The sequence below is a fragment of the Podarcis pityusensis genome, assembly GCF_964106645.2.
Source record: "Podarcis pityusensis genome assembly, chromosome: 4".
Classification (NCBI taxonomy): Eukaryota; Metazoa; Chordata; class Lepidosauria; order Squamata; family Lacertidae; genus Podarcis; species Podarcis pityusensis.
This window is the reverse complement of record NC_138027.1, coordinates 3967883-3993428: the sequence shown is the minus strand read 5'-3', so window position 1 is coordinate 3993428 and position 25546 is coordinate 3967883. Positions and strand designations below refer to the sequence as shown.

General features: G+C 45.4%; 2 protein-coding genes across 2 annotated transcripts in view; one reads left to right on the top strand and one right to left on the bottom strand.

Moving 5' to 3' along the window:
* The window catches only part of LOC308475144 (uncharacterized protein), a 174169-nt gene extending 173532 nt beyond the window's left edge, over window positions 1-637 (bottom strand). Inside the window, exon 1 of the mRNA XM_081002097.1 lies at window positions 521-637. The gene's annotated coding sequence lies outside the window, so the exon portion shown is untranslated. The remainder of the gene's footprint in view (window positions 1-520) is intronic.
* Window positions 638-13462: 12825 nt separating this feature from the next.
* LOC308475063 (uncharacterized protein) lies at window positions 13463-24537 on the top strand. Its single transcript, XM_081001844.1, has 6 exons — window positions 13463-13515; window positions 14661-15168; window positions 15365-15446; window positions 15731-15813; window positions 16735-16861; window positions 21793-24537. Exons 2-6 carry the CDS (start codon window positions 14752-14754, stop codon window positions 24057-24059), a joined length of 2976 nt encoding a protein of 991 aa, XP_080857970.1. The 5' UTR covers window positions 13463-13515; window positions 14661-14751; the 3' UTR covers window positions 24060-24537.
* Window positions 24538-25546: the final 1009 nt, after the last annotated feature.

The following is a 25546-nucleotide window of genomic DNA, read 5'->3' as shown; positions in this document are numbered from 1 at the left end:
TCCAGGTGGTTTTCCAGCAACAATCCCTTTGGGGCAGAGAGAGGATGTGGTCCTGGGATGCCATGCTCTGGGTGCGAGGGGATTGCTGCAGTGGCCTCCGTGGGGAGCTGCCCTGGGAGACACCGGGAAACTGGTCTGCAATGCAGCAGTCAGACTCTGGGCTGGGATCCCTCTCTTTATTCCTGGCCTTTCTCTCCCACCTTTTTTTGGGGGGGGGGTCTAGTCCACCTCCTCCTCCAGCTTTGGAAAACCATTTGCACATGTTTCCACAAGTCCCAGGGACTCCTTTGTTTAAAGAAGGGAGATTTTTTCTGAAAGGGGGGGGAGCGGAGGGCCAAATGAGTTTGGGATCCTCTGATCTGCAGGAAGGAGAGCGTGGCAGACCTGGCCCCTCCCTGGCAGAACCCTCTCCTCCCTGACTTGGGGTCCCCCCCCACATGAGCAGATCAGGCCCCCCAGGCACCCTCCCCTGCTGCAGCCCTGGAACCCCCACCAGATCCCAGAGAGAGAGGAGACTCACCAGATCCCAGGAGGGGACAGCGAGGCAGCCCTTGCAGGAGAGACCCCAAAGCAGGAAAGGACTGGGGAGGGAGGGGCCTTGGCTCTGGAGGACCTGCCCCCCCTTGCTTCCTGGCCTCTCTAGGAAGGCAGCTCACTTCCCTTTAACCCTTGCAAAGCCGATTCCTCCCTCGCTCAGCCCTCTCTCAGATTATTATTATTTCTTATGGATTAAGGGGGGCAGCTGCCCCCCTGGCTCCGCCAATGCCCAGATATCCTTTTGGGGGTGAAACCAGAGGAAGAGCTTGCAGGGAAAAGGGCTTTGCAGGAGGCAAGGAAGCTCCTCCTAGAATTCAGGAGTGGAGAGATAGGAGGGGATCCCAGGGTCATCTAGTCCAGCCCGAAGCAAGAGGGGGCCGGGTCTAGTTCCCTAAACAGGCAGCCCTGTTTAGGGAAGCTTTTAATGTTTAATAGGTTATTGTATTTTAGTGTTTGATTGGAAGCCGCCCAGAGTGGCTGGGGAAACCTAGCCAGATGGGCGGGGTATAAATAAATTATTATTATTATTATTATTATTATTATTATTATTACAACCCCCAGCAATGCAGGAATCTCAGCTAAAGCATCCATGGCAGATGGCCGTCCGACCTCTCCTGAGAAACCTCCAAGGACGGAGAGTCCACCACCTCCCAAGGGAGACCTTTCCCTGCCCAACTGCTCTTAGATGTCCCTCAAGGCAGCGGGTCCTGAGTTCTAGCCCTGCTGAAACCATTGCACTGGCTGCCAAGGAGGAACCATGCGAGGTTCAAAAGAAATAAATCCTATTCTCATCATAAATGAGTAATACTTTCTTATGCACACTTATGCACGCTACAAAAGTATGCCATTTCCCTTTCCAGAAATGCTTAATTGCTAATTCAATGGAATGAAAATGGATGGTTATTGTTATTATGTTTAGGGAAGCTTTTAATATTTGATGGACTATTGTATTTTAATATTTTATTGGAAGCCGCCCAGAGTGGCTGGGGAACCCAGCCAGATAGGTGAGGTATAAATAATAATTACTATTATTATTGTTATTATTATTACTATTAAAATTGATCAGGTGAGTGTTCTCCTTTTAAAAGAGAGAGGTGGAATCTCCACGGTTGCTAATAGCATAATGTTGAAAGTGCAGGGAAATATGGGGAGCCCTAGAGCATCTGCTTGGCATGCAGAATGTCCCAGGGTCAACCCCTGACATCTCCTGCCAGGGCTGGACAAAATCCCTGCCTGAAACTCTAGGGAGCTGCTGCCAGTCAGTGTAGGCCAGGGGTCCTCGTACTATGTCCCACGGGCCGAATCCAGCCCTCCAGGGTCGTGAATCTGGCCTGCACGGCCATTTCAGAGCCCACCAAGTGTCCGAGGCTGAATGCATCTCTCCCCCCACTCAGTCAGTCCCTACATTGCGCGGAGGTAAATGCCACTAGAGTGGTGGCGGCTCTTCCAATGGAAGGCCAGGGGGTTTCACCCGGGGACAGGGAAGTGTTGTCTTTTGGCTTGAAGAGGGAAGTTCAGGTTGGTGGAGGAAGGCAGACTTGGGTCGATTAGGTTTCGTTACATAGACGTTTACTTTAAAGGTGGTAGAAAGAAGTATAGTCCTATTTCTGTAAGTGGCACAGGGGTCTTTCCACTCATGTGGTTTACATGCTCTGAGAGATGGGATCTGTTTGAAAGGGGAATCATCTGAGGGACTTCCTGTGAACATCTGGGTCAGGAATGCTGTTCCTGGAATGGACAAACACACAAGATGTAACCGGCTGTGCGTTCACATAAACAATTTCTGAAGTAAAACCGTTTCTCTTATCTAATTTATACAATTCATTAATCTGGTGGTAATGTAGCCAATTTATTTTATCTTTAATTTGATCAAATGGTTTTAGTTTATATCCTTCTTTATCTTCCAGTAACAGATCAGAATATCTCAACCACTTGGTTTACATATTTAACTTTTTCTGGGCCTTTGCCTCCATTGGCGAAAGCCATCTGCGTGTTTTCCTCTCTAACAGCTCTTTGTATTTTATCCAAACATTATATAATGATTTCCAATTACATGATTTTTAAAACCATTATGGGTCTTTACCTTGTCATACCATAGATAAGCATGCTATCCAAACACATTGTCAAATCCCTCCAAATCTAAAACATCCGCATCATCTAGCTGTATCCATTCCTTAACCCAGCAAAGAGCTGCAGCCTCAAAATAAATTTTCAGATCTGGCAGGGAGAATCCCCTTCTTCCTTTTGAATCTTGGCTTGAAACAAAAACAACATATTTGGCAATACATTCATCTTAACCACAGAAATCCGGCCCATTAATGACAATTTTAAATTCGACCAAATCTCTACATCTCTCTTGATTTCATTCCATAATGAATGAATTCCATAATATATTAGCAAAAAATTTATAATCCACATTAAGTAGAGAGATTGGTCTATATTTTTTTACATTAGATCTATCTTGATCTTGTTTTGGAATCAGAGAAATATAAGCTTCCTTCCAGGTTTCAGGTGCTCTGTCCCCTCCTATAATCTTATTGCAAACTTCTAGCAATGGCTGAATAAGCCAATCTTTCAGTGTCTTGTAATATTTTGCTGATAAACCATCTGGTCCCGGGGCCTTGCCAAGTTGCATTGAGTTTATTGCATTTTCCACCTCCTGTCTTGTAATTAGTCCATCTAGTAGGATCCTTTTTTTAAAAAAATAATATTTATTAAAGTTTCACAAAAAAAGAATCACATTAATAGAAAAGAAAAATTTAAGAATAAAAAGAAAAATACACAATACAAAATACAAAAGGAAAAAAGAAAAAACAGTTAAAAACAATTCCGTCTTTTCATGACTTCTTTTACGTTTACTTGTTTTCCGGACCTCCTCATACCTCCCTCTTTTGTATTCCAATTCAGTTTGTTAGTCCAGCAATTTCTTTCCCTCCTTTTTAATCCCAATCCTTAATCTTAATATATTATAACATTAAGTTTTTACCTATTAAAAACCAATTTTTCCATTCTTTTAACCTTTTTAATCCTAATCCTTAATCTTGATATATTTATAACTTTAAAACCTGTACAGCTAGAAGCCACTTAACTTCAATCCAACATCACTCTAACATTCATTAATTTTGCAATGTTTCTGTAAATAATCTTTAAATTTCTTCCAATCTTCTTCCACCGACTCTTCTCCCTGGTCACGGATTCTGCCAGTCATTTCCGCCAATTCCATGTAGTCCATCATTTTCATCTGCCATTCTTCCAGAGTGGGTAGATCTTGTGTCTTCCAATACTTCTTGGGAGAAAAGCGATGACAAACCTAGACAGCATCTTAAAAAGTAGAGACATCACCTTGCCAACAAAGGTCCGTATAGTTAAAGCTATGGTTTTCCCAGTAATGTATGGAAGTGAGAGCTGGACCATAAAGAAGGCTGATCGCCGAAGAATTGATGATTTTGAATTCTGGTGCTGGAGTAGACTCTTGAGAGTCCCATGGACTGCAAGAAGATCAAACCGATCCATTCTTTTTTTATTTTTTTATTTTTTAAAAAATAAATGAATTTTATTAGTATTTTCCACACAACAACAACAACATGGAAGATATCAAAAGATAACAATACACAACACACAAAAATCAACATTCGAAAACTAAAAAAGACAACAAAAACAAAACAACAAACAAATCCATATTTTACAGGTTAATATTATAAACACTAAAACATTGACATCCACCAATCCCACAGCAGCTCCTTTATCTCTCATTCTGTGTTCCTGTTTTCCTACTTTCTTTATCCTCTCTATCCTAACATCTAGATATAAATCCTTCTTTCATATCATTTCACTTCACAAGGTTATTCCAGACTCAGCCAGATTTCTGCCCTCGAACCTTGATTTTTGAGGTATTCATTTAGGCACTCCTATTCTTTTTTTACTTCACTTTTTGGTTTTTGTCTTATTATATCTGTCAATTTGGCTAATTCTAAGTATTCCGAGAGCTTACTCCCCTAGTGGGTAACTGATTCCCTTTCCAGTACTTAGCCACCAGGATTCTTGATGCAGACGTTGCGTATAAGAAAAAAAATAGTTTTGTCTTTTGGAATATCATCATTTAAAATTCCTAAAAGGAATGCCTCTTCTTCGGATTACACCGGACAAGAGTGTACACAGAGACTGAACATGGAGCCTGGCACACTTCCATTGCGAAACTCTGCAAGCTATCCGTGCCTCCTGCAAAAGTCCTCCTCAGGCCTCTTTCTCTTGCCGGTAGCAGAGCGAAACACAGCGGTGAGAAGCAAAGTGCAGCACGTGTGGAATAAATCAGAGCAGACACAAGGCAGTCCTTATCTCCTCTTTGTCTTTAATCATGTAGAATAACATCATAAATTCAGACCTGGCGAGAACTGACACATTCTCCCTCTCGCATCGCGTCCGAGAGTCAGACTGAAACACACGGAGTCAAACCCCTCCCTTAAGTGTTTCTAACCACGCCTCAGGAAAGAGACGTCACCAGAACTCTTTAACTCTGTGAGTTCTGAAACCATTAACACCCCCTCTCGTCACGAATCCTGAGGGAAACTGTGAACCCCTATTTACAGACCTCTTTGAGTTCAACTCACCTCCCGTTGCCTTTTGCCTCCCACTGGCATCTATCCCAGGCAATTGTTGAATCCCTTCCACACTCCCAGAATCACACTGTGCGAAACCAACCCACACACTGGTGACCTGAAACCTCTCCGGTGGAATCCCCTTTGTGGTCCGAGTTGACCGCCGGAGCACAACCTCGGGCGCTCCTCCTGACCCACTGGGGTCAGCAAGTGTGTCTCCAGCAAGCTCAGAAGACTCCCCCTCTGACTTGCTGCGTCTTCGGGCCTCTTGCACTTGGCTAACAGGAGATGAAGGCTCACTCTTGGGTTCTCTCTTAACCTGTGGAGAAACCCACCCCTGTGCTTGACCATCATCAGCAACCTGGTCTTCAGCAACAGGCTCCGCCTCTGCCTCTCCTTCCTCCCTTTCCTCCCCCTCAGAATCGGACAGACATTCTGAGAGAAAATCAGAACCATACCTAGGCTGTGACCAACCACCCTGCTCAAAGAACTCAGCATGCTTGCTGACCAGCAGCGTGGTCTGATCACCCTCTGGGTATGCAAACTTCCACCCATTTGTTGCAGGATCATACCCACAGAAGATCATGTCCTGGTACCTAGGACCACCCTCCTTCCGTTGCGCTGTTGGTATTGGCACTGAAGCCTTGGAACCAAACGAACGGAAGAAATGCACCTGTGGCTTCCTCTTGTGCAACAGAAAATACGGTGTGTCACCTACATCGTGATTGTAGGACCTGTTAAAAACAAAGCTGGCAAACTTCCCAGCCTCACTCCAAAAGCTCTGAGGCAGCCCAGAGTCACACAGTAAAACCCTGACAACTTCAGCCAGTGCTTCACTCCTGTGCTCTGCCACGCCTCTCTCTTGAGGAGACTTTGCACCCGTCACCTGGTGACGAATTCCCTTTTCCTTGAAGAACTCCTTCAGAGCAGACCCAGTGAACTGTGACCCACGGTCGCTCCTGAACGCTTGCACCTTGGTGGAGAACCTTAGTTCCACCTCCGCAACCCAATCCTGGATGAGTTGCGCCGCCTCTCTCTGCGACCTGAGAGAAAAAGACAATAAATTCTGAGTAAAATCATCCGATAACAATAGCAGAAACCTGGCCCCACCCAGACTCTCACACTTCATTGGTCCTGTAAGGTCTGTGTGAATCAACTCAAAAGGTTTTGTGGTTACCCTCTTTACCCCGGGAAACCTGCACCTTTGAACCTTGTTGCATGCCCTGCACACTAGGGATCCCTCACATGGCGTGATTTTACAACCTTTGGTGCAGCCTGGCAACCTCTTAACATCCTCCAGACAAGCATGAGACATTCTCTTGTGCCATACATGAACACATGAATCATGGCTGGGAACACTAGCACACTGCGCCTGTGCTTTCCCTGCATTCCCACCACCCTCCAGAGGTGTTTCCAGAACAAAGAGATTGTCCTTGCTCTCCACGTTGACAAGTTGCCTCCCCCCTCTGAAAATGGAACAGGTATTATTTTCAAAACAAATTTTGTATCCCTGCTTCGCCAGAGCAGAAACCGATAACAGGCAACACTTCATCCCTGGTACAATGAAGCACTCCAGCTCCGCCTGCAAAACAGAAACATAGACATTTGCTGCTTTAGATACATTTCGTTTTGTCCCGTCAGCTAATTTACAAGTCATTCCAGTCGAAACAGCCCTGCAATTCCGCAGCTCCCCAGCAGATGGCGTTATCAGGTGATGACTCGCTCCTGAGTCCAACACCCACTTCACAGTTGTGTCCCTGCTGGCATTACTCTGTAGCGTTGCCATGCCAACAAATGTCTGGCTGCACCTGTCCTTGACAGCGTCCGTAACCGCAGCATCCTGCGTTCCTCTGAAGACTGGACTTATCTCGGATTTCCCAGACAGCTCTGCAGCACGTATCTCCCTCTGCAGCAGATGGCTGGCCTTGAAGCCTTCAGTACTGTCCTGTTTCCCAGGCTTCGACTCACGACGCAAACAACTCTTGGCAGCCTTTGGAAAAAGAGGCTTCTCTGAGCTTTTACTGCTCACCGCCCCCCCACTGCTCACAGGGCTCCCAGGACGCTTTCCTGCACCCCCAGTGATGGGTAAAGGGCCCCCAGCAGCTTGCCTCTTTCCAAGCTCCTCACGCAGACATGTTGCATCACCCACGCAGCTTTTAGACTCTGCTAAACCAGCAGCAGCAGCAGCAGTGGCAACAGTCCCTTCGCCCCCCTCAGGGGTCCCACAGCCTTTCCCAGCTGTGCACCGGCTTTCCGTGCTTTCTTGCCTTTCTTCCTGACCTGATGCAGCCATCTCCCGGCCCTTGCCTGTGCCCCCAGCTTTACACGCTTCCTGGAGAGCTACCCAAGCGACCTCAGGCTTCCTTGCATCCAGAACTATAGGCCTCAAATCAGCACTGACGTTCTCAGCCAAAAAAGTAAGCACACGCTCCTCAGCTTCACGTTGGCTTGTAACCGCCCCAGCTGACGTAGACATCGGCGTGACTGTTTCCCAGAGCTTGGCTCCAACTAGGGACAACTCTGCTAAGTAACTCCACTCTAACCACGAGTTAAGAGTTAGTTTCGCACACGGCAGCTTAAGCTCAAAGCCGTGTTCCTGGGACTGAGCCATCTCCTCCTCCCCCGGGGGCTGAGCTTACTCACGTCTCCCGGCTCCGGCAGATCGGCTTCTCCTCCCAGCGAGCTCCTTCCAGCTTCAAAGACACAGCTCCAGAGCTCCAGCTGGACCCCAGCAACTTTCCTGCTGGCTTCCCCCACACGTGGGACGTTCCTGCAATGCTTCAAAGCTTTGGCGAGCTTCCATAACCTCTTCGGATTACACCGGACAAGAGTGTACACAGAGACTGAACATGGAGCCTGGCACACTTCCGTTGCGAAACTCTGCAAGCTATCCGTGCCTCCTGCAAAAGTCCTCCTCAGGCCTCTTTCTCTTGCCGGTAGCAGAGCGAAACACAGCGGTGAGAAGCAAAGTGCAGCACGTGTGGAATAAATCAGAGCAGACACAAGGCAGTCCTTATCTCCTCTTTGTCTTTAATCATGTAGAATAACATCATAAATTCAGACCTGGCGAGAACTGACACATTCTCCCTCTCGCATCGCGTCCGAGAGTCAGACTGAAACACACGGAGTCAAACCCCTCCCTTAAGTGTTTCTAACCACGCCTCAGGAAAGAGACGTCACCAGAACTCTTTAACTCTGTGAGTTCTGAAACCATTAACACCTCTGGCCTTTTACTATATGATATTCTTAATATTTTCTTTATTTCTTCATGGATCATGCTCCAACATTTCCCAGTTTCGGGGCATGTCCACCACATATGGTAGAAGGTTCCTTATCTTGCATCTCCAGCACTTATTATTATATGTTTTATTCATTTTTGCAAGCCTTTCTGGTGCCATGTACCACCTGTGATACATTTTCATATAGTTCTCTCTTATTAGGTAACATGCTGTAAAATTTATATTTTTTGTCCATAGTCTTTCCCATTCATTATATTCAATTGGGTGGCCCTGTGCTGGAGGAGACTCTTGAGAGTCCCATGAACTGCAAGAAGAAGAAGAAGAAGAAGAAGAGTTTGGATTTGATATCCCGCCTTTCACTCCCTTTTTAAGGAGTCTCAAAGCGGCTAACATTCTCCTTTCCCTTCCTCCCCCACAACAAACACTCTGTGAGGTGAGTGGGGCTGAGAGACTTCAAAGAAGTGTGACTGGCCCAAGGTCACCCAGCAGCTGCATGTGGAGGAGCGGAGACTCAAACCTATCCATTCTTAGGGAAATCAGCCCTGAATGCTCACTGGAAGGACAGATCCTGAAGCCGAGGCTCCAATACTTTGGCCACCTCATGAGAAGAGAAGACTCCCTGGAAAAGACCTTGATGTTGGGAAAGATGGAAGGTACAAGGAGAAGGGGACGACAGAGGACAAGATGGTTGAACAGTGTTCTCGAAGCTACAAACATGAGTTTGACCAAACTGCAGGAGGCAGTGGAAGACAGGAGTGCCTGGCGTGCTCTGGTCCAGGGGGTCACAAAGAGGCGGACACGACTAAACGACTAAACAACAAAATATGAGAGTGACCTAAAAATTCTTATAACAATTCCCCCCCTTGGGGTATAATATGTCTAAAACATTGTTGCCCCACAAATAAGAACCTGGTATGTTATAAATGGATGCCTTCATGTAAATCTTAGGAGACTTGCATGTCAGGCCTCTTAAGGCTATTTGCAAGTGTAGCAGTGCACATAGCTGGACATAGGATATCACATAAAAAATAACACATGTTGCATTTACACTTAGCGGGAAGGTCAAATAATGAGTGAAAAATGCAGTTTGTTTTGTTTCTGCCTTTTTTGTGTGTTCCCAGGTGTCAAAGCTAGCTCTCCTCTGGTCTCACGCCTCCATCATATCACAGCAGCAACAATCCCTGGTGAATCCCTGTAGGGCTTTCATATTGACCATGTCACCTTGTAGTGGCACAGGGTTGCACATTTCTTGAGAGAGATGTCTTTGCCTTGGCCTTTCTATGGGATTTTTATTATAATAGGCTCTGGTCTTCCACTCTAGGGAAGTTGCTCAGTTGTTCCTAAGGGACCAAAAAGCTAACTGCAGCCTGGATACACTTGCCCAATTCCAACGGAGTCCAATTAGAATTTATATAGCCCCATGGTCCTCAGCTTTTCAAACCAATCTGTGAAAAACCAATTTGAAATGGACAGTTGTTCAAATTAGTCAATTTAACTCTATCAGGGACCATTCCTGCTAAATCAAAGCACATACACCTTCATGTATCTGCTGTTTAATGGATCCTGAAGCTGGGTAGAGAGGGTTGGCACACGGCAGAGTGCCAGGTGGAACAAGGAAATGTGGTCCTAAATTGATCTAATCTAAATACTGGACTACGCAATAGCCTGATCTATTAGAAAGCTTAAAATGCATGAGCATCCTCCATTGGGACCCAAAGAATTTGCAGATACAAAAGGAAATTAAAGCTTTACAGACTCAATATTCACAGATTATTAATCAAGAAATAGAATGGAAACTAAGGAGGATGAGACAAAGGAATTTTGAATCTGCAAATAAATGTGGGAAACTTCTAGCTTGGCAATTAAAAAAGAGGCAAAAACAAAGCACTAAATGCTTGAGCATCCTCCAAGCATGGGGTGTAGGCAATAAGACACTATACATTGAACATTGAACATATAAACAATTATACACAAAAATTGGGTCCCCCCTTTGTGGAAATAACATAGTCAGACACATGTTAGCATTCCTACATAATATCACACAACACACAACATACTAATTAAATATCAGTTGCATATCTTGAGGGGGCAGAACTTTTGGAACTTAAAGACAAAGTTATAAAGGTAAGAGGTAAAAGCCAAAAAGGGGAGAATCTCCTTGAGTTTTCCTGTTGTTGTTGATTAGTTTAGTCGTGTCCGACTCTTCGTGACCCCATGGACCAGAGCACACCAGGCACTCCTGTCTTCCACTGCCTCCCGCAGTTTGGTCAAACTCATGCTGGTAGCTTCAAGAACACTGTCCAACCATCTCGTCCTCTGTCTTCCCTTCTCCTTGTGCCCTCCATCTTTCCCAACATCAAGGTCTTTTCCAGGGAGTCTTCTCTTCTCATGAGGTGGCCAAAGTATTGGAGCCTCAGCTTCACGATCTGTCCTTCCAGTGCACACTCAGGGCTGATTTCTTAAGAATGGATGGGTTTGATCTTCTTGCAGTCCATGGGACTCTCAAGAGTCTCCTCCAGCACCATAACTCAAAAGCATCAATTCTTCGGCGATCAGCCTTCTTTATGGTCCAGCTCTCACTTCCATACATCACTACTGGGAAAACAATGGCTTTAACTATATGGACCTTTCTTGGGAAGCTGCAAACACTAAAAATCTTAGTGAGTTAAGCATTTTATTCATTTCAATATTAATACCACATTTCCATATAATTTCTACTGTTATTATCTGGTAAAATACAAAAAAAGTAAAAATATAAAAAGAAAACAAAAGTAAAAATGGGCTTCATGGGTGGTCCATGTTCATATATAGTCATGGAACTTGCCCTCCTGGACTTCATCCGTTGCACGTATTCTAAGTAACAGAAGTGAGTGCAATGTCGTAATTCAACATATTTTAACAAATTAACAAACCTGTGTATGGATAAAGTTTGTTTTACATTTGTTGTTTGAAAAGGGTCACTTTAAGAAGAAAACCTTACAGCTGCAGATTGCTGTCACTTGTAACTAAAATCAATGCTGCGCCTGTCTATATCATCTTACATTGTGACAGTTGTTGTTCACTGCAGAAACCACTATGTTATAAGTTCCATTATCTTGATACTTCATATATTGTATGTACTCTTATAGCACAATTGTTTATATAATTTTAATTTGTTAAAATATGTTGAATTATGACATTATATTTGAAATATACTCAGGAGTCGAGAGTGGATTTCATGCTCTTTATTCAGCTCATAGTGGTGAGGAAGAATGAAAGTCCCCTCAAAGTATCTGCTTTATATACATTATTTACACAATGGGCTGCACGTGATTGGCTAATTCCGGAATTCTCCTGTAGGCCAATCAGGTTGTGGATTCACTTCCACCTGGAGCTGGATTGGGTGGCTCCTGCAGACCAGTCATACTGCTGCATTGTTCTAGGACCAATCAGACTGCTGCATTTGGATCCTATTCAACTCAGTACATAACAATATTCCTTTATATTACTTAGAATATGTACAATGGATGAAGCTCATGAGAGCGAAACAAGGCATTATTCCGGAAATCCTTGTCAACAATGTGGAACTTGTAGTAGTCCCCAATTTGGACTTTATGAACATATGTGGAACAGAAACTAGCAGACATTTGGTCTTTATGAATGAACTGATTTATTGGGACTTCCATCTATATTATTGCACTTTATGTGTTGTTTATGTGCAAGATAAACCTTTGGACTGGGAAAAGTTTGTAGAGTATCTGAAAAACGTGTGTGATGTGCAAACAACGCTAGTGGGGTCTCAAGAAGCACTGTAAAAGTTAAGATGTATTGTCAAAAAGAAATAGAAGGGGGAGGGAAGACAAATGGCAATATAACGAAGGGAATGCGTACTAAAGAATAACTATGGATGATTACCAGAGCAACTGAAGGAAGTCCAAAAAAGATTTAATTTGTCAAAATTTGGATAAAACTGTATAATTTTGTTGGAAAATTAATAAAAAATTATTTTAAAAAAAAACAACCTTTGATATTGTGATAAGAATAGATAGAAGATTATTGTTTATGTGAATGCACAGCCGGTTACGTCTTGTGTGTTTGTCCATTCCAGGAACGGCATTCCTGACCCAGATGTCCACAGAAAGTCCGTAAGATGATTCCCCTTTCAAACAGGATACGTGAGCCTAGGCCAGTAGGGTCCTCCTCTCTGGCAGACGGACAACCCCTTCCCCAAAGCCCCTCCCTCCCCCACCTCCCCATGGGGGTGCCCCACACCACCCATCACTCACCAGGATGGTTTTGAATCACCTCCAGCAGGTACAGCTCAGCTTCCAACAAAATATTAAAATACAATAGTCCATCAAATATTAAAGCTTCCCTAAACATAATAACAACAACCATCCATTTTCAGTCCAATGAATTAGCAATTAAGCATTTCTGGAAAGGGAAATGGCAGAAAAAAGCATAAAAAGCATACATAAGAAAGTATTACTCATTTATGACGAGAATAGGATTTATTTATTTTGAACTTTGCTTGGTTCCTCCTTGGCAGCCAGTGTGATTGTTTCAGCAGTGCTAGAACTCAGGACCCGCTGTCTTGAGGGACATCTAAGAGCAGTTGGGCAGGGAAAGGTCTCCCTTGGGAGGTGGTGGACTCTCCTTCCTTGGAGGTTTCTCAGGAGAGATCGGACGGCCATCTGCCATGGATGCTTTAGCTGAGCATTGCTGGGGGTTGGACTAGATGACCCTGGGATCCCCTCCTATCTCTCCACTCCTGAATTCTAGGAGGAGCTTCCTTGCCTCCTGCAAAGCCCTTTTCCCTGCAAGCTCTTCCTCTGGTTTCTGGCCAAGGGAGGGAGATGCTCAGAGTCCAGCCAAGAGCCTCGCGCTCCAAAAGGATATCTGGGCATTGGCGTAGCCAGGGGGGGCAGCTGCCCCCCCTTAATCCATTAAAAATAATAATAATCTGAGGATCTGCCAAGCGAGAGAGGGCTGAGCTGGGTGGACTCGGCTTGGCAAGGGTTAAAGGGAAGTGAGCTGCCTTCCTAGAGAGGCCAGGAAGCAAGGGGGGGCAGGTCCTCCAGAGCCAAGGCCCCTCCCTCCCAAGTCCTTTCCTGCTTTGGTGTCTCTCCTGCAAGGGCCGAATCGCAGCCCCCTCCTGGGATCTAGTGAGTCTCCTCTCTCTCTGGGATCTGGTGGGGGTCCCAGGGCTGCAGCAGGGGAGGGGGCCTGGGGGGCCTGATCTGCTCCTGCAGGAGGGGGGACCCCAAGTCAGGGAGGAGAGGGTCCTGCCAGGGAGGGGCCAGGTCTGCCACGCTCTCCTTCCTGCAGATCAGAGGATCCCTGATTCCCTCGAAATCTCCCTTCTTTAAACAAAGGAGTCCCTAGTACTTTAACTCTGTGTGACGTCGCTCAGCCTCGTTGCACAACAGAGGAAACATGTGCAAATGGTTTTCCAAAGCTGGAGGAAGAGGTGGACTAGCCCCCCCCCCCAAAAAAAAGGTGGGAGAGAAAGGCCAGGAATAAAGAGAGGGATCCCAGCCCAGAGTCTGGCTGCTGCATTGCAGACCAGTTTCCCGGTGTCTCCAAGGGCAGCTCCCCACAGAGGCCACTGCAGCAATCCCCTTGCACCCAGAGCAGGGCATCCCAGGACCACATCCTCTCTCTGTCCCAAAGGGATTGTTGCTGGCAAAGCAGCCGGAAATGGGCGCTGCTACTCACCGAGCCTCCAGGGACCTTCGCATCAATGGCTGTGTGTGTGTTAAGCTGTCTTACAGAATAATAGTAATAAATTGCCCACCTGAATTTCAAGTGAGATGTATTTGGCCCCGTCCACTTGGCTCTCTGGGGTTTTCCAGATACATACCTAGCCCTAAGAGCAAAGAAAAAGGGACCCCACCCCAGGAGTCTGTCTTGAGAGGGGCAGAGAGTCCAAGTGCAAGAAAAAGAGACAGAAGCAGGGGAGTGGGGTGGGGGGAACAACTCCTGAGGACCCCCACTAGAGCCAAACATCCATTTATCACGAGATACAAATGACTCCCTTGTCAGTCACTTCTGACTTCATGAATGGACTGGGAGGCAGCAGAAACCAGGGTGATTAATCTCGCAGAAATCCCTTCAGTTGCCTCCACATTTTGCATTGCTAGAAGGCTAGGGACTTATTTCTTCTCCTCTTCCTCCTCCTTTTCAAAAAGATAGCTCATGGTCTGGGATCCGGTGCAGTCCAACCCTGGTTTCCAGCAAGACTCAGGCAACCATCCCCCCCCCCCCCGTCCTACAAATTCTGTAACAGAACAATGTATTTGCTTTGTAGGATTTGCTAGAGCTTCTCATTTAGAGGGACAGAACTTGGCAGAAGACCAAAGGGTTCCTTCCAATCTCTCAGAGGCTTCCTGAGAGCACAGATGGATGAGCAAGACTCAGCTGGCCCTGGAACAGAAAGAGGCCATGCCAACCAAACTGGGAGCAGTGGGGGGTTCTGGGAAAACTCTGTGCAGAAGATCCATGGTGAGGTGGACAGCCTCCGCTCAGAGGTGCAGAGCCAGCAGTTGAGGCAGTCCTGCTGCCAGGAGGCCAAAGGACCCCGAGAGGTTTGTAGCCGACTCTACCACCTTGACCATCAGTGGCTGAAGCCAGAAAGGCACACGAAAGCTGAGATGCTGGACCTGGTGATATTGGAGCAGTTCCTGGCTGTCCTTCCCCTGGAGATGGAGAGCTGGGTGAGGGACTGTGGAGTGGAGACCAGTTCCCAGGCGGTGGCCCTGGCCGAAGGTTTCCTCCTGAGTCAGGCAGAGGAGAGAAAGCAGGCAGAGAGAAAGCAGGTGAGAGAGACGTTGCTCTGGATACTCCCAAGGGGCTCCAAACAGGACAGAGAACATCCCATAATGGTCTGCTGATGGCCCATCCTTTTTCTGGGAAGGCATCCATGGAATGAGATCTCGTACCCTTCAAGTCTTTGTCATTCTTTTACTAATATTTCTCCCCATTCTCTGTTTTGAATCCTTGTTTCTTTCTCAGGGAAAGGATCTCTTTGCAGAAATGGACCTGGATTCCTGTGAGGCAGAGAGGCCTCCGTTGGACACCAGAGAGAGGCCACTGGGTAAGGAGGAAGGTGGTTTTTCCCCATTTGGTCCCATTCTGTTGGTTTTCCAACTCATCTGAGGATTCCTTTCATCTTGTTTTGGGGGGAGACAGTTGGGAAGAAGGATCCAGAGGAGGGGAGATGTATTTCTGCACAACTAACATATGAAATGGGCACAAACCTCCAAATGCACTCAGCGGGTGAGGCTTTCTCAAAGGCCCATCTGTAGTTAGAGATGCCCTGTTTCACCTGTGAGAGAAGCAGGCACTCCTGGCATCCTGCTTACCTTTTTTCTCTTGCAGGTGGCAGAATGATGCCGGCAAGACCTCCTGATCCGCCTTTTCATGGGGGCAGAAGGGAAGCAGCAGCTGTGGAACCAGATCAGGTCAGGGGAAGCTGCCTTGTGGCGACTAGAGACCGAGGGATGGAGCAATATCATGGACTGGTTGGGTACAGAGGAATGGTGGGAGGAAGCAGCCGGGGAACCAGGAAGGGAAGATGGCTCAGAGCCGAAGGAGTGGAGGTGGAGGAAGGATGAGCGGTCAGAGGGAGAAGAGGGAGAAGTCTGGGAAGAGGAGGTGTCAGAAGCTGAAGGGGAAACAGGGCTTAGTGAGCTGGGAGACTCTGTGGCAGAATGCAGTGCAGAATCAGAGGCAGAAGAGGAAGGAGGCAAGTGGGAGAGGAAGGTCGAGAGGCTGATGTGAGTCAGGAGAAGGAAGAGCCACCGGTGGCTCCCTCTCCTTTAGCCAGAAGCCACTCTCCCTGCTTGTCTCTCAGAGCCAGGAGACCCCCTGCAATGTAGGAATCTCTGCTAGATCATCCAAGACAGATGGCCATTCAAAAGAGGCTTATTTTATTTCTAGATTGATCACTGAATGCTAAAATTGTTTGCTAAGCAGTGGACAAATGAGAACAAATAGCGGCCTGGATTCGCCTAATCAGCCCCATCGGCTGCAAAATGGGGCGTGCTTCCAATTCCTCCCCCTCCCCATTCCTCCATGGATCCCTTGAATTTGGCTCTAGGGCATTGGGAGGGGAGGAGAAAGTGGATCCTTCCATTGGGGAAACTGGAATGCTTGCGTAGGCAGAATGACTTGAATAAAACAAGGTGGAGTACAACTTATTTGCACAAAAACGAATACCCATGATTTAAATTTAGAATAAAATAAGCATCCATAAATAAAATGTGCAGCAAAGCAATCGTATTAAAACAACACCACAATGTACAGGAAGGAAACAACAGAGCATTGTGGAGCAGATCATATTTCTGCTGTCTCAGAGGAGGACATTTCCCTTTTTCTTTTAGGGTCCAGTGTGCTTTGAAGATGTCGCTGTTTGTTTCACGGACGAGGAGTGGGCGTTGCTGGATCCTGACCAGAGAGCTCTGCATAAGGACGTCATGGAGGAGAATCGTGGGATCGTGGCCTCTCTTGGTAAGGCTCCCTGTGGGATCGTCATACCTGCCTGGAAATTCAAAAAATACGTCTATAGACCAACCTCACATATTTTCACAGAGCTCAATAGTGGCCCCTATAACACCTGGGAACCTAACACCCCCACAATAAACAGTACATTACAGTTTTTTCTTTGAACAATCTTCCTCAGATTATTCCTTTTTCTACCACGATTGGGCTGGTCTGAACTGCCCAGGCCATCTTAAATGTCAGCTTCAGAATTGTTAGGAAAGATAAGTAGCTTCAGGTTTTCTGTTTTTGTTTTTGCTCCTGTCAGTCTTGGGTTGACCAAAGAGACGACTGACATTGGAGATGGAGGGGATGCCATGACTGGGCCAAACAAAATCCATGCCAGAGAAGAGCTAGACTTATTGAATTTCAGGTAGAAGTAGCAGTGGTGGTGGTGGTGGTGGTGGTGGTGGTGGTGGTGATGATGATGATAATAATAATAATAATAATAATAATAATAGTAATAATAATTTATTATTTATACCCCGCCCATCTGGCTGAGTTTCCCCAGCCACTCTGGGCAGCTTCCATAGAAACCAAAAATACACTAAAATATCACACATTAAAAACTTCCCTGAACAGGGCTGCCTTAAGATGTCTTCTGAATGTCAGGTAATTGTTTATCTCTTTGACATCTGATGGGAGGGCGTTCCACAGGGCGGGCGCCACTACCAAGAAGGCCCTCTGTTTGGTTCCCTGTATCCTCACTTCTCGCAATGAGGGAACCACCAGAAGGCCCTCGGCGCTGGATCTCAGTGTCCGGGCAGAATGATGGAGGTGGAGACGCTCCTTCAGGTATACTGGACCGAGGCCATTTAGGGCTTTAAAGATCAGCACCAACACTTTGAATCGTGATCGGAAACGTACTGGGAGCCAATGCAGATCTCTCAGAACCAGTGTTATGTGGTCCCGGCGGCCACTCCCATTCACCAGTCTAGCTGCCGCATTCTGGATTAATTGCAGTTTCCGGGTCACCTTCAAAGGTAGCCCCATGTAGAGCGCATTGCAGTAGTCCAAGCGTGAGATAACTAGAGCATGCACCACTCTGGCGAGACAGTCCGCGGGCAGGTAGGGTCTTAGCCTGCGTACCAGGTGGAGCTGGTAGACAGCTGCCCTGGACACAGAGTTAACCTGCGCCTCCATGGACAGCTGTGAGTCCAAAATGACTCCCAGGCTGCGCATCTGGTCCTTCAGGGGCACAGTTACCCCATTCAAGACCAGGGAATCCCCCACACCAACCCGCTCCCTGTCCCCCAAAAACAGTACTTCTGTCTTGTCAGGATTCAACCTCAATCTGTTAGCCGCCATCCATCCTCCAACCGCCTCCAGACACTCACACAGGACCTTCACCGCCTTCACTGGTTCTGATTTAAAGGAGAGGTAGAGCTGGGTGTCATCTGCATACTGATGAACACCCAGCCCAAACCCCCTGATGATCTCTCCCAGCGGCTTCATATAGATATTAAAAAGCATGGGGGAGAGGGTAGGCCATTTGGTAGGCTCGGCGTTGAGCTCTAGCCCATGTCCGGTCTGATTCAGAATGAGTTTTCCGCCACCGGCGCTCTAGCCGTCTCATCTATTGTTTCATCACCCTCAGCTCCGGGGGAAACCACGGGGCTGTCCGGGCTCCGTGCAATCGGAGAGGGCGCTTCGGAGCCAGACAGTCCATAGCCCTGGTTAACTCCGCATTTCAGCGGGCCACCAGGGAATCAGCTGAAAGGCCATTAACTTGGGATAAAACATCCCCTACCACTCTCTGGAAGCCAATTGGATCCATTCAGTGGCGGGGGCGGACCATCCGAATCGGTCCCACCTCCCTGCAGAGGGGAAGGGTTGCGGAGAAGTCCAGTTGCACCAGGAAGTGATCTGACCATGGCACTTCTTTTGTTTCGCTTTTAGTTAATGTCAGATCACCAACATCCATAGAGGTAAACACCAGGTCCAAGGCATGTCCGCGGCTATGGGTTGGGCCAGACTTATTCAGGGACATCCCCATGGAGGCCATGCTTTCCACGAAGTCCCGAGCGGCGCCTTGTAAGGTCGTGTCGGCATGGATGTTAAAATCCCCCAGGACAACCAAGCTAGGTGTCTCCAGCAGCATATCCGCCACGACCTGAAGCAGCTCGGGCAGGGAATCCTTGGTGCAGCGGGGAGGTCGGTACACCAGTAGGAATCCTGTACTGCCCCTATTGCCCAACTTCCAGAACATGCACTCAGAGAACTGGGTCTTCCCAATAGGACGCCTGGTGCAGACTAATGACTTACTAAAAATCACTGCAACCCCCCCTCCCCGCCCATATGACCTGGGTTGCTGTGCGTAAGAGAAACCTGGTGGGCAAGCAGCGGCAAAGACACGCCCATCTGCTTCATCCAACCAGGTCTCTGTCACACATGCCAGGTCAAATCCTCCATCCACAATCAGGTCGTGGATGGCAGTGGTTTTATTCATCATTGACCTGGCATTGGACAGCAACACTTTCAGGTCATGTGGGTTTCCCCTGTTGATTACTGTATCCTTCCGGTCAGGACCAGACCTGGAGGCAGGGATAGTCCTCAGACAACGACTAAACCTGCCTCCTCGGTAATGACATGGTCTGGTCTTAGCATAACTCCTCCTCCTGCCCATGATCACTGAGATCGGGTGTCCCAATACATCCCCCCCCCCCCATGGAACCTGCGCCACCCAATCTATTGGCTGAGGCCCACTCCCAGGCAGCCATGACCCTTCCCCTTAAAAAGCAAAATACAAACTATATAATAACTTAACATAATAATAATAAAACCAAAGCAAGAAACAATAGCGCTCAAATTAAACTACTCCCCACCCTAACTAAATGCTTATCCCACCCCAAGCAAAAATAAAATAATGAAATAATACAATATTATAAAAAACAACAACCACCATTTAAAGTGCTGCAAATTAAAAGCGCTTAAAACATTTAAAACCACTTTGTCCCTTGCTGCAGGTAGCTGCTCAGGCCTCTAAACTGTAGTGGTAAGTGCAGGCCCCGCCCTCTAGGCCAGATGGAGTTGGCAGGAGAGGGAGCGGTCCTCCCAACACCCACGCGAGCAGCAATAGCAGCAGTCATGATGATGATGATACAGTGGTACCTCGGTTTACAAACTTAATCTTTTCCAGAAGAGGACGGTTCTTAAATCAAGGTACCACTGTAGTAATAATAATAATTTTTATTTCTACCCTGCCCATCTGGCTGAGTTGCCCCAGCTACTCTGGGCGGCTTCCAACACACATATAATCATGAAACATAAATAGTAATAATCTGATCCCATATATAAAGAACATTAACTTTAAAATGAACAACTTCTACTAGTGGCCAAAATTGTGGAAACCTATTTTGGAAGGTGTATTTCTGAGGTTTGGTGGCTCATAACACCACTTTTGTGTGGAGTAATACCATAAAATTATATAGCAATGGAAAGATAATTTAATGAAGAAAGTAATGCAGTGACTTTTATGAAGGAGTATTTATTGGAACAGCAGTCATAAAGAAGAAACGTGAAACCTTTGGTAACCATTGGTAACCTTTAGCTTTAATTACGGCCTTACAACGCCTTCCCATGAAGTGAACCAAGTTTTTAGTTCTGCAGCTGTAATAATGCGAAACCAAGACTGAATTATTGCCTCTGTTAATTGGGCTTTATTGCTGGGTTGCTTCTGACTAACAAGTTTCTTTAGTCGGCTCCGTAGATTTCTGATTGGGTTAAAGTGTGGGCTATTCCCAGGCCATTCCAGCAGTGAAATATCATTATCTTGAAAGCACCTTTTGCACACAGCAGCAACACGACATAGAGCTGAATCCTGTTGAAATAGAATATATATATATATATATATATATATATATATATATATAAATGCTTCAGTATCTGGGAAAAGATCACCTGCGGAACACTTCAGTTTGGGCTCACGTATTTCGTTTATGCATTTTTCCGCATTTATATTCCCATTAATGACGCAAATTCTGCCCACACCTTTGGCTGCCATACAACCCCAGATCATCACACTGTCTGGGTGTTTCACGGTCAGTGTAATGCAAGTAGGATGTAAATCTTCTCTGATTCTTCTCCTCGCGTATTTCATGCCATCACTACCAAGCAAGGAGATTTGGATTTCATCGCTCCAAATAACACTGTCCCATTATTCCGCTGTACAGTTAGCATGGGTTTCATCTTTTCAACCTTTGTTGGAGAGATAACAATGGTTTTTTCCTTAGAATTCTAACATTTAGACCAGACTTGCACTCAACTTCCCATTACATTGCACCATATCGTCTTGTATACACCCAGATGATTTTCTTCTGTCATGTAGGCACAGTCTCCATTCTTCAATTGCCAGCTTTGGTTTAGTTTTTCCCAATTTTTCATCTAATTTCTTCATAACTGTAGCCTTGTTCACTTAATAGTACAATTTTACATCTCTTTCTGGGTGACCAGTCAACTCTTTGTGCCATTTCTTTAATTTGATTATGTTTTTCAACCTCACTAAATGACCAACTTGATAGCAATCACATAACACACTGACAAAAGTCAACCTAAGCAAGTTGTGCTTCTTTTTTCTGGTTATTTGGCTATAAGGTTTGATAGAATATGAACAAACTTTGTTTGATTGCATTGTTGATTGCATTCTTGATCAAATTATCTTTCCATTGATATATAAATTTATAATATTACTCCAAAAGAAGAACTACACTTTTTTCCAAAAGTCTTCCACAATTTTGACCACTACTTTATATCAAACAAAGCAACATTCAACAACACATCAGAATCTCATAATAAATATGTTGGATAATGACAACAATACAGGTAATGAACACAAACCCAACTCCCTTCAGTACTTCTCCATTTCTTCCTGAGGCTCTAATCCCTTTTTGTCTCCAATGCAGATTGTGATGAAATGGAAATCGAGAACAAAGGTGACCACGACAAAATCCCCAGAGAGGAGAAGCCACACAAAAATTTGGAGTGTGGAGAAAGCTGTAGTCAGAGCTCCAATTCCACTTCCCATCAACAAAATATCATTGGAAAGAAAGTCTATCAGTGCATGGAATGTGGAAAGAGCTTCAGGAAGAGCTCCATTCTCACTTACCATCAAAGAATTCATACAGGGGAGAAACCATATCAGTGTGTGGAATGTGGAAAGAGCTTCAGTCACAGCTCCAATCTCACCTTCCATCAAAGAATTCATACAGGGGAGAAACCCTATCAGTGTGTGGAATGTGGAAAGAGCTTCAGGCAGAGAGTCAGTCTCACTTCCCATCAAAGAATTCATACAGGGGAGAAACCCTATCAGTGTGTGGAATGTGGAAAGAGCTTCACAGATACTTCCTCTCTCATTTCCCATCACAGAATTCATACAGGGGAGAAACCCTATCAGTGTGTGGAATGTGGAAAGAGCTTCAGAAAAAGCTCCTCTCTCACTTCCCATCACACAATTCATACAGGGGAGACACCCTATCATTGTGTTGAATGTGGTAAGAGCTTCAGGAAAAGCTCCTCTCTCACTTCCCATCGCACAATTCATACAGGGGAGAAACCCTATCAGTGCGTGGAATGTGGTAAGAGCTTCAGGAAAAGCTCCTCTCTCACTTCCCATCACAGAATTCATACAGGGGAGAAACCGTATCAGTGCATGGAATGTGGAAAGAGCTTCAGTCACAGCTCCCATCTCACTTCCCATCAAAGAATTCATACAGGTGAGAAACCCTATCAGTGTGTGGAATGTGGAAAGAGCTTCACTCATAGCTCTTCTCTCACTTCTCATCACAGAATTCATACAGGGGAGAAACCCTATCAGTGTGTCGAATGTGGAAAGAGCTTCAGGAAGAGTTCCTCTCTCACTTCCCATCACAGAATTCATACAGGGGAGAAACCCTATCAGTGTGTGGAATGTGGAAAGAGCTTCAGGATGAGCTCCTCTCTCGCTTCCCATCACAGAATTCATACAGGGGAGAAACCCTATCAGTGTGTGGAATGTGGAAAGAGCTTCAGGAAGAGTGCCTATCTCACTTCCCATCAAAGAATTCATACAGGGGAGAAACCCTATCAGTGTGTGGAATGTGGAAAGAGCTTCAGGAAGAGTGCCCATCTCACTTCCCATCAAAGAATTCATACAAGGGAGAAACCCTATCAGTGTGTGGAATGTGGAAAGAGCTTCCGTCAGAGCTCCGCTCTCACTTCCCATCACAGAATTCATACAGGGGAGACACCCTATCAGTGTGTGGAATGTGGAAAGAGCTTCAGGAAGAGCTCCTCTCTCACTTTCCATCACAGAATTCATAAAGGGGAGAAACCCTATCAGTGTGTGGAATGTGGAAAGAGCTTCACTGATAGCTCCTCTCTCACTTCCCATCACAGAATTCATACAGGGGAGAAACCCTATCAGTGTGCGGAATGTGGAAAGAGCTTCACTGATAGCTCCTCTCTCACTTCCCATCACAGAATTCATACAGGGGAGAAACCATATCAGTGTGTGGAATGTGGGAAGAGTTTCACAGATAGTTCCTCTCTCTCTTCCCATCACAGAATTCATACAGGGGTGAAACCCTATCAGTGTGTGGAATGTGGAAAGAGCTTCAGGCAGAGGGTCAGTCTCACCTCCCATCAAAGAATTCATACAGGGGAGAAACCCTATCAATGTGTCGAATGTGGAAAGAGCTTCACTGATAGCTCCTCTCTCATTTACCATCACAGAATTCATACAGGGGAGAAACCCTATCAGTGTGTGGAATGTGGAAAGAGCTTCCGTCAGAGCTCCGATCTCACTTACCATCACAGAATTCATACAGGGGAGAAACCCTATCAGTGTGTGGAATGTGGAAAGAGCTTCAGTAGGAGCTCCAATTTCACTTCCCATCAAAGAATTCATACAGGGGAGAAACCCTATCAGTGTGTGGAATGTGGAAAGAGCTTCCGTCAGAGGTCCGCTCTCACTTCCCATCACAGAATTCATACAGGGGAGAAACCCTATCAGTGTGTGGAATGTGGAAAGAGCTTCACTCATAACTCCCATCTCATTTCCCATCAAAGAACTCATACAGGGGAGAAACCTTATCAGTGTGTGGAATGTGGAAAGAGCTTCACTGTTAGCTCTAAACTCACTTCCCATCAAAGAATCCATACAAAGTTCGGAAAAACCATTATACAGCTTTAGGAGCCATGCAAATCCACACGTTTTTAACCAGGCCTTTTCCTTATTGACATCTAAAACTATTTTAACGTGATGTTTTGTGTTTTTATGTTCCAAGCATTCTGAGACGTGTGGGTGTAGGGAATACAGCCAACTCCTAAATATTGGAGGAGGCCACCCCCCAGGTTTTCTTTGTGGTTTTTTTCAAATGCAACCTTTTTTTCTTCTGCTACTTGCCATACAATTTCGCTTTCAATTTGCCCTTTTAAGAAATTTTTATAAACCCCACAAAGGTCATGAGAAAAAAAAATACAAGAAAATACAAATGTGGACAGGTCCCATATTTGCGGGCCAAATGCAAAAGTTGCTTTAAAGGAGGCTTTCCCAAACTTGGGTCCCCAGCATCTCCCGGACTACAGTTCCCATCATCCCTCCCCATTGGTCCTGCTAGCTAGGGATGATGGGAGTTGTAGTCCAAAACCAGCTGGAGACCCAAGTTTGCTTTAATTTTTTTTAAAATGATATTTATTAAAATTTCACAAGAAAAGGATCACATTAATAAAAAAAATTAACAATAAAAAGAAAAATACACAATACAAAAAAGGAAAAGAAAAAACAGTTAAAAACAATTCCGTCTTTTCATCACTTCTTTTACTTTTACTTGTTTCCCGGACCTCCTCATACCTCCCTCTTTTGTATTCCAATTCAGTTTGTTAGTCCAGCAATTCCTTTCCCTCCTTTTTAATCCTAATCTTTAATCTTATTATATTATAACATTAAATTTTTACCTATTAAAAACCAATTTTTCCAATTCTTTTAACCATTACTGCTAGAAACCGCTTAACTTCAATCCGTCATCATTCTAACATTCATTAATTTTACAATATTTCTGTAAGTAGTCTTTAAATTTCTTCCAATCTTCTTCCACCGACTCTTCTCCCTGGTCTCGGATTCTGCCAGTCATTTCCGCCAATTCCATATAGTCCATCATTTTCATCTGCCATTCTTCCAGTGTGGGTAAATCTTGTGTCTTCCAATACTTTGCAATAAGTATTCTTGCTGCTGTTGTAGCATACATAAAGAAAGTTCTGTCCTTCTTTAATACCGATTGGTCAACTATGCCCAGGAGAAAGGCCTCTGGTTTCTTCAAGAAGGTATATTTAAATACCTTTTTTAATTCATTATAAATCATCTCCCAGAAAACATTGATCCTTGGGCACGTCCACCAAAGGTGAAAGAATGTACCTTCAGTTTCTTTACATTTCCAACATTTATTATCAGACAGATGGTAGATTTTTGCAAGCTTGACTGGGGTTATGTACCACCTGTATATCATTTTCATAATATTCTCTCTTAGGGCATTACATGCCGTAAACTTCATACCTGTGGTCCATAACTGTTCCCAGTCAGCAAACATAATATTATGTCCAACATCTTGTGCCCATTTAATCATAACAGATTTCACCGTTTCATCCTGAGTATTCCATTTCAGCAGCAAGTTATACATTCTT

Coding starts and splice junctions, on each gene's coding strand:
- LOC308475063 (XM_081001844.1), top strand. CDS start 14,752: ATGGATGAGCAAGACTCAGCTGGCCCTGGAACAGAAAGAGGCCATGCC. Junction 15,814..16,734: donor CAGCTGTGGAACCAGATCAG/GTCAGGGGAAGC, acceptor TTTTTCTTTTAG/GGTCCAGTGTGCTTTGAAGA. Junction 16,862..21,792: donor TGGGATCGTGGCCTCTCTTG/GTAAGGCTCCCT, acceptor TCTCCAATGCAG/ATTGTGATGAAATGGAAATC.